Source organism: Watersipora subatra, chromosome 8, assembly GCF_963576615.1.
Source record: "Watersipora subatra chromosome 8, tzWatSuba1.1, whole genome shotgun sequence".
NCBI classification, from domain to species: domain Eukaryota; kingdom Metazoa; phylum Bryozoa; class Gymnolaemata; order Cheilostomatida; family Watersiporidae; genus Watersipora; species Watersipora subatra.
This window is the reverse complement of record NC_088715.1, coordinates 15,282,115-15,291,582: the sequence shown is the minus strand read 5'-3', so window position 1 is coordinate 15,291,582 and position 9,468 is coordinate 15,282,115. Positions and strand designations below refer to the sequence as shown.

General features: G+C 46.9%; 1 protein-coding gene across 1 annotated transcript; it reads left to right on the top strand.

Annotated features, from left to right (window-relative positions):
- The first annotated feature begins 558 nt into the window (after positions 1-558).
- Positions 559-1,518, top strand: LOC137401836 (uncharacterized). Its single transcript, XM_068088308.1, has one exon. The coding sequence runs from the start codon at positions 559-561 to the stop codon at positions 1,516-1,518; it is 960 nt and encodes a 319-aa protein (XP_067944409.1).
- The last annotated feature ends 7,950 nt before the right edge of the window (positions 1,519-9,468 follow it).

The window sequence follows — 9,468 nt, the reverse complement described above, 5'->3', positions numbered from 1 at the left end:
CTGGGCTATCCTATAGAGCTGTTGTACAAGCATGGTCAATATATGGTCCTGGCAGACACATTAAGTCGATCATGTCCAGAGGGCGCGAACAGCTATGATGACCTGGGTGTAGATCCTCTCAGATCTGTGTGTTCTGTTGTAATTCGTAGTGATGGAGTTATGGACAAGTATCAAAACGCTACTTCTCAGGATGAGAAGTTGCAAGTAGTGCTAAAGTATGTAAGGAATGGTTGGCCCACACACAAAAAGTCGTGTGGTGCTCGTGGTCTGGCTTTCTGGAATCTGCGTAATCATCTCTGTGAACTGGATGAATTGTTGTTCTATGGTGAGAGATTGGTCATTCCTACACAGTTGAGAAATGATGTGTTGAACCAGCTGCATATGGCTCATCAAGGGGTCACGAAGACTCTACAGAAAGCTATGCAGTCTGCGTTCTGGCCTGGTCTCAGGCGTCGCATAAAGGACAAATGTCAGTCTTGTCAGGCGTGCCTCAAGTCGGAAGGCTGTTAAAAGAAGGAGACATTAATGCCTTCTCCTATTCCCAACACGCCATTTGAGATGATCGGTGTAGATTTGTTTCATCTGAATGGAAGTGATTATCTTCTGTTAGTTGACTATTTTTCAAAGTGGCCTGTAGTGAAACATTTGCCTAAGATTACAAGTAGTGGTGTTGTTATCAAGTGCTTGAGAGAGATATTCGCTGATTTCGGTCAGGCAGATGTTATTGTATGGGACAACGGTCCTCAGTTTTCTAGTGATGAGTTCAAGAGATTCTGTACTGAGTTGAAAATATATCATCAAACAAGTTCACCTCTGCATCCATCAGGTAATGGTCAATCCAAGAGGACTATTGGTACAGTGAAATCAATGATGGCTAAGTGTGCAGATGAAGGTACTGATTGGTTAGGTGGTCTGGTAATGATACGTAATACACCAGTATGTGAAGGCCTACCATCTCCGGCTGAGCTGCTTCAAGGTAGGCTGTTGAGAGATTCAATGCCAGTATCTACTAAGAGATACAAAGTCAACAGTTATGATTTGGAGCATGTTAGAAACAAGTTGGGTAGTATGAAGAGTTCTGATAAGTATTATCACGATAGACGGGCAGGTAGCGAGAAATCTCCCCTCGAACCAGAACAGTCCGTGTATTTCAGAGCTGCGTCAGGTGAGTGGAAACCAGGACGGATAATTGACATAGCAGGGGATCGCAGTTACCATTTATCGACAGGTAGTTGTACCGTAAGAGGTAACCGTAAAGACATAAGGGTATCACAGCTTCCTGCGCCGCAGAATCAGAGTTATACCCTGGCTGACCATTTCCCAGAACAGGCTGAGAATCTTTGTACCCAGGCAAGAAAAACAGCCCAAGATAGTTCTCTATCAGCCTCAAACGACACTGTACCCATTCCCAACAACCCGCCAGAATCTCCACGTTCGTTACCATTATCTGAGCCAGCCTCTGATAGCAGTGTCCCGGACCAAACCCCTAGCCTTTTGGATATCGTTCCCGTAATCTGACGGGCTGAGAGCGCAGTCTCAGCGTACCAAACCCGTAATTGCCCGTCAGATCTGAGTCTTTGATAGGTATTTTTTAAATTCATTTATTTATTTTAAAAACGGTCCTAAAATTTTTAATTAATTATTTGAGGAGTTTAAAAAAATATCATACTATTAATTTGGTGCTATAATTATTCCCTTCTACGCATGTGCAAAAAGAACACGTTGTTAGAAGTTGAACGTTTTTTATGGAAAGCTAATCATCATGAACGGACGCGATATTTGAGGCGCTGCTAAAAAGATTTGTTTACAGGAAGATATCGACTGGTTTGAAAGTGAAGAAGAGGATTTTAGACCAGAAAAATGTGAGGAAGACGATGAAAGTAAAAAAAGAAAATCAACAGAATGAATTGGATTGCGAAAGTGAGACTGAAACGGCCGGCGTTGAAATGGCGAATATCAAAGAGGAGCTGATTTAAAACCAAAAGAATTACATTTTGCTGACAGCCTGGCAGGAGTATAAGTTTGAATTCTTAAACAGGTAAGTGTTTTTATTATTCAAAGCTTTTTAAACATCGGCCATGATAAATGTTATATTTAACGAAACGAATAAATATGGCCTTCAAAAACATTGCGATGCTTCGGAGCCTGTTGATGATAAATATTTGGCGAGTTGCTTGTTTAGTTTTGCATATAGGTATTCTCCAAAAGCCCACTCTATTGCCTTACTGGTCCACATTCCTTTATTATCTACGCTGATTTTAAATCAGTTTATAAATTGAAAGAAAATTAGAAGCAAGTTTACGCTTTATTGACAATTTTGAAGACCCTGCTGGCAATAAATTGTTCAAACTAAAAAATGTTTTTGCCATGACATGCGACTGGTTCTATCCTGTTTTTCTATCTGATAAATTTATATATGTAGATGAATGCTTGCTGGCATGGAAAGGCTGGCTCAACTTCAGACAGCATATTCCATCTAAAAGATCTAAATTTGGAATTATGTTATTTGTTTTCCGTTGCTGTCTCTGGCTATGTGCACCAGTTGGCTGTATACATTGTCGATGAGCAAGCTGAATGCACTGGCAGCGGAGCCACTTGTGGAATATATTTGTGCGAGTCATGTTTTAATCCTTACCATGCTAGCTAAATTTATTTGCAAATGCTATTTTATTTAGTTTCTGCAAATGCTTCACTGCTTTGTATTGCCGGCTTTTGTACATACATTTGCTAATATATTGTATTGGTTGTGCATCGATGTGCTGTATTTGTTGCACACTGCCATCTTCAGAGCAGCAGTCTAATCAAATAGTTCAGTTCTCATATTGTTCTGCAATCTAGCAGTCCATGATGTGCTGTTTCTGCTCATAATAAATGTTGCTTCCTGTCTTTTGCTGCTTCACCAAATGTGTGAATATAGGCTCACGACCTAATTCTTTTTGCACACAACCAGTTAATCTTTGCTGCAGCACACATGAATCTGTGCAATTATTTTATATGCAACTTTTTTACATAATTCTAGTCTCAAGAAATGCATAAAAATTCAGAGCAAAAAGTTGTAACTGCTTATATATAGATGTCTAGCTGCAAAGTTTTTGCAAGCTGTGTGGAGGAAACTATCTCATTCTGCAGAAAAATGTCTCAGCTTCCAGATGCATATTCATTTGCAGTTTTGTGCCAATTTGCACGAAAGCTGGAGCAACCTTGTCGGATAACTGTCTTGCGCTGCTTATAGCCATGGCGTCTCGAGCATTTCCAGTGGCGCTCCCGCTATACATCGGAGCTCATAACTCCCCTTTCAATGCTCTTGGACGACTAAATATTTTTGCAAATTGTTGTGAGCATATGAATCCATGCAAGAATTAGTTATACAACATTGCCAATTGCTTTTAGTGAATATAAAATATAATTGAAAATGCCGTACTAACATAAAAAAACTCGTAGCTTCAACGAATTGCAACTCTTGCAGGTAAGCAGATGCGAGCTAACTACATTAAAAAAGTATCAGCTTGTTGAGAAATTTCTCAGAATTCCAATGCATGTTAATTTATGTAACTACCTCAATTTTGAAGAAAATTGATGCAGTTTTTACGCAGTGGTGTCGAAGGCTCAAATCGCCATAGTAAATGCACTGGTTCGCTGGGGAATTTCCAGCCGTAAGCCCGCGGTCGCTAAAGGGCTAGACGTGTTCTGCCTCCCCGGAATAGAAAACTCCCCTCCTGATACGCTGACTATCTGATGTTCTAACCAACTTAGAAGTCCAAACCAGTGACATTGTTACATGTTCACATCATATTTCATACTATTGTACTTACCAATGATTTTGTGTTTGCTTTAATATTTCTATGGAAAAGCAGATGTAACAGTTTTTAGTTTACAAACTTATATACTTACTTGTTACCGTGGGGATGACATACACATGCTCAGTGAGGTATTTCCTGTATAGAGGGCATCATACTTATTCATTACTCACATCCGGCATTCTTGGTTTTGGCTTACTAAAAAACAGACGTATTGTTTCACTTGTATCCTGGACTAAAATAAATGCTACTTGGACAATAATTCTAACTAAACTAATATATATATAAAACACGATATGCATTATGCACGGAGACCTGCCGAACTGTCAACGGATTAGAATGGCCATGGAAACGTTCTGAAGCTCGCTAAGGGACTCTGCACTGCAGCAACATATGTTGGCTGTACACATGCCCACACTAGCTGACGCTGTACGGGCTGGGAATGACTACCTCCAGATTAAGGGAGGTGAGTGCAAACCCGTCGGCTCTTTGTTGCGAGCCCTGGAAGGAAGATCATCTGACCAAGTAAACTCGGCCGAAACCGACATTATTGGACGACTGGCCCGACTAGTCCAATCTCTCACAGAGAAGGAGAAACAGCTACAGGAGCGGGTCCACACGCCAACAAAAAGGAGGAACCAGTCAGCTACCCTTTGCTTGGGTTGTGGCGGACCAAGGCACGTACAGAATAACCACCCTCGCTACTCCATACTGGTTTTGGGAAACAAGGAAAGGCAACCGTAGTAGCTCTGGCCACAGACTGTGCCAAGGCCAAACTACCCCGGAGACGTACAAAAACAACACGGGATTTGATGAAAGTCGGCGGATGGTCTCAACCAGCAAGGACTAGACCGAGGGAAATATTTGCACAGAAAGGGCCTGTGGAGACGTGGAACTACTATCAGTCCTTGAGTCCGGCCAGCCCTGACGCTTTCTCGATACTGGATACCGCCTACGCTTCTCTGTGTGAGCGGCAAGGACGTAACTCGAAATGAAGGAACGTGACCCTCAAATCCCTTCCAACCAAGACATCGAGAACTACCCCCACCGGACAAGACAGTCGGAAGCCTGCCTTACAAGCGGCAGGACCGGAACCTTCCCTACCTTTGGAGTGGCAATCTCAAGAATCACGGGTCTACCACGAACATGATACAACCTGAAGGACTAGTTCTGCCCCGTCGCAGAAAGAAAGTCCTTCATGCCCCACGGAAAATGTTATGGAATACACCACTAAGGTGCCAGCCCTCAGCCGGCCTCACTCCACCAGCTATTTATTTCTAGGAAGAGTAGAGGGATGGCCTGTCGATTTTCTCATAGATACGGGATGCACTATGAACCTAATAAATAAACAGCTATTTGACCGTCTGCCGGGAGCCGTATGAGACCAGCTCGAGCAGAGTGAGAGCCATGGTTTGCTGGCTGACTGTACATGGCTCCTCTTCTACGGGATAATTCGGTTGACAATTTGTCTGAGGGACGTGATAGCGGAGGAAATTTTTGTAGTCAGTCGTCTAAGCAAGGATGCCTTACTGGGAATGCCATTCATTGTGGCCCATCAGTGTTCTCTCGAGATTGAACAACAAGTGGTCAAAGTGGTTGGCAGGCAGCTAGTCTGCACGGACTGGCATGGATGACTGTTACAGAGCAAATTGCAGGTGATTGGGGGTGGTGGTTCCAGCCCGGACAGAGATGGCGATACATTGTCGCATCACCGCACCGAACCACTGTCCCATGGGGCTGATTGAAAAATTTCCTAATGGACCCCAGTGGCAAGTAGCCTAAATCAGCCAGGACCCAAGAAAAGGTCATCACCCGCTGTAGGAACACGAGGGAGCAGCAATTGACCTTCCGGTCTGGAGCCACAATGGGCACATACACAGGGGTGGATACCCCACAGGTTGCGGAGGACTGTACAAAGCCGATCCGGCTTTAGCCATTGAAGTGCCGGTTCACCTTAAGGAAGTGAAGGAGCGAGTCAGACGGTGAGGTTGGCCTCCCTGCTGAGTAGGTATGCCACCGCATTTAGTACAGGTGACGACGATGTAGGAAAGACCTCCAAGGTGGAACACTCCATCCCAATCAAGGAGGTCACCCGTCCGATCCGGCAGTCCCCCCCCCACAGGCTCGAGCCGAAAAAAGAGGCAGAGGCCAAAAGGCAGGTCCAGGACCTACTCAAGCGGGGGCTCATCAAACCAGCTAGAGGAGCTTGGAGCTCGCCCATGGTGCTGGTCCAAAAGAAGGACAGGAAATGGCGTTTCTGCATTGATGGTGGCTGAACACCATTACCGAGCAGGACACCTCCTCCTTACCCAGGATGTATGTCATGCTGTGTGGAAATCGTTACTTCAGCACATTGAACATGATGAGCGGGTATTGGCAAGTGCTTCTGAATGCGGAAGTACATGATAAGTCAGCCTTCTCAACACGGTCTGAATTGTTGAAATAGAGGGTGTCACCCTTTAGATTGACGTTTGCCACAGCCACCTTCCAAAGGATTATTGAACGCGTCTTACATAGTGTCCACTTGAGAAGGCTGTTGCTATACCTCGATGACATTGTAGTCATGCGCCAGATTTGAACACACACTTGCTTCGGCAGGAGGAGGTCTTCCAGAGACTCAACAAGTCCTGATTAAAATTAAAACCATTCAAATGTGAGCTGTTGCAACCCCAGGTCCGCTATCTGGGTCACATAGTGAGCCAAGACGGAGTCTCCAAGGACCCTGACAAGGTAAAGGCAGTCATGAAATGGCCAAACCTGCGCAGAGTAAAGGAACTTCGAGGGTTCTTGGAACAGTCGGCAACTACCGACAATATGTCCCAGAGTTCGCCTTTATAGCGCATCCCTTGCGCCTGCTGACTGTGATGGAGGAGTCCTAGAGATGATCGGAAGGAAACCAGATCACCTTCATCAAACTGAAGGACAGTATCAGCACCGCTGCGATCTTGGGCTACCCGGACCCCCAGGGGCAGTACATCTTGGACACGGATGACAGTGGATGTTGAGTAGTAGCTGTGCTGTCCTAAGTACAAGAGGGCTGTGAGAGGGTCATTGCCTATTATAGCATAATCCTCACCCCTTCGGAACGCAATTACTGCGACACTTGATGAGAATTTCTCGCGGTGTTCAAAGTGGTCTAGCACTTTCGGCGCTATCGGTATGGACCAGAGCTCCATCTACAGACATATCACACTTCACTGTGGTGGTTGTGTAGGAGGAGGGAACCTTGTACCAAGTGACCAGAAAACTCGAGATCCCGACAGAGTTCCGTTACATTCTGACACAACGGTCAGGGACTCGCCATGGAAACGCAGATGGGTTAAGAAGGCAAAACTGCGAGAACTGCCGGCAATGCGCGAGCATTGAGCAGAGGGACGGAAGCCCTTCACTGAAGCTGTTGACAAGGGAACAAGAGCAAATAGCCGCGTGGGCACCAACTAGTTGCTTGGATAGGACTCCCACCCCCGACAGGGCGGGATTGACCCTGGGAAACGTCGCATACCCTTGGGGCCGGCCAGCAACTAACACGGGACTCCCACCCCAACATTGGCGGGGTTGAACTTGAGTGCCGGTGGTTTTCCCGAGGGGCTACCAGCCCTGCCTGGAAAGCCAGTACAGAAGGGTGAGCTGGCAAGGCTACAAGGCCATTGGACAGGGACTAGTGGCCATCATGTACCGGGCAATCGCCACAGGAGAAGAGGTATCGGCGGAACTCCTGGAAGTCGGAAGCAGAAAACTGGCTATACTGCATCTCATGCAGGGTTCTTTGCGAATACGACAGGACGGTGTGCTGGAGGCACGTGTGGCCCCGCAGGGCTGCACTAAATGGTGCGCCATCAGCCCCCCAGCTATGCAGGAAACCGCGCTGTCAAACGCCCTTGCCCACTCTGGGGTGGGAAAGATGACAAGCCGCCTCCAGCTGACCTGGTACTGGCCCGGACTGACATCCCCCGTCAGACGGCTCATCAAGAGTTGCGAGGTGTGCCAGGCCGCAATGCATGAAGGGACAAAAGTGGCCGGATAAAAACGGAGGCTGTACGCCAGACAATTTTGGCAGAATGTGGCCGTTGATCTAGTAGGGCCATTTCTAGACACGCCAAAAGGAAACAAGTGGGCGCTGGTCTTCACTGACCTCTTCATTTGATGGCAGGACGCACTGGCACTGCCTGACGCCATGACACCGGTGATTGCAAGCGCGCTGGACGAGTGGGTGTTCTCCTACCTGGAGTTGCCAGAGCAGATCCACACAACCAGGGGCGGAGTTCAAGAGCCAACTGATAGCTGAACTTTGCCAACTCTGGAATGTTGCAAAGACACACACAACTCCTTACCACCCACAGGCCAATGAAATCATGGAACGGAATAACCAAGAACTTTGAGACTCTTTGAAAACATTACTCCTAACCCGACGACAGGACAAATGGGTAATGTTGCTTCCCCAGCTAATGAGGGCATACCGAGGCAACCCCTGCTCCGCAACCGGAGAAACAGCCAACATGCTGATTTTGGGATGGGAGTTGAGGTTGTCAGACCAGCTGGAAAGCCACCCCAACCAACCAAACTCTGTCCTGCCCACGAGCACATCCTCCAGGTGCAGTGAAGGCTACAAACGGTGCACAAAGCACTACGGTAAATTCAGATAGAGGTAAAACAGGAGGACCGAGACGACCAACCGCAGTACGCCCCAGGGGACTGGGTATGGCTCACAAACAAACGACGGAAATCGGGAGAAGACCCGAAGTTACAGGCGAAGTTCGTAGGACCATATCAGGTTTTGAAGACCTCGGGCAACCACACATATCTTTTGTAGCAACAGCACCAGTCTTCCATCCAGAGCAAAACAAGGCTGAAGCCTTGCCATGCTTGCTATAAGAGGCTGGGACAAGCCCTGGCTACTCTGGAGCCAAGGAGGGGCCCCAACATTAAGGGGGCTCAACCCAGCAGGCCAGAGAGAAAGCTGGATCGAGTCAGTAACAACCCAGTGCCGATAATGTCACCCCCAACTGAGAAAACTGTTAATGGAGGCCACAGAAAATCAAAGGCAGGAAACAACTCCCAACAAAAACCCAACTGGACCGGAGGAAAGGGGAACACCAAAGACTGAGTTCGGTAAAAGTCAATCCAGGCCCACTAAAAGAAGTTCCGAGAGAACCGGAATCAAACCTGAAGGAGGCTGGAGAAACTGCAACTCCAGAAGTCCCATCAGTTCTAGTCCGGCACAATCCAAGGCCGGCTCGCACCACTAGGAAATCAGAACGGTACAAAGATGGGGTATGCTACTCCACGGAACTGCCAGAAAACGGTCCGGATGTTGAACAGGAAAACAAGAAAACGGCTCTCACGGGCGCAACCAAAGCTTTGCTTTTAAAGCACTCGTTTCTTTTGGATGACGTTAGAGCACTCGAGAAGATGGACACCTCACTACAATGTCTACTGACTTCGGCCACGATCAGCTTGAAATAAGCTGGAGAAGTGATGAATAGACCAACACCGGCAACTCTGATAGCCTACAAGGGAGATAACACGGAGCTCAACATGGCACGAAGACCGGACTCTGCCATGTTGGAAATCACACAGGAAGGAGCAGAGGCACTCTTAAACAAGACCCTGTCGAATGAACAGTGAGAACAGTGCTGGGTGGCTGCCATACGAATCAGGAATAGGCGGATCA

What these genes read in the sequence shown, in the direction of transcription:
- LOC137401836 (XM_068088308.1), top strand. Translation starts at nt 559, where the DNA reads ATGATCGGTGTAGATTTGTTTCATCTGAATGGAAGTGATTATCTTCTG.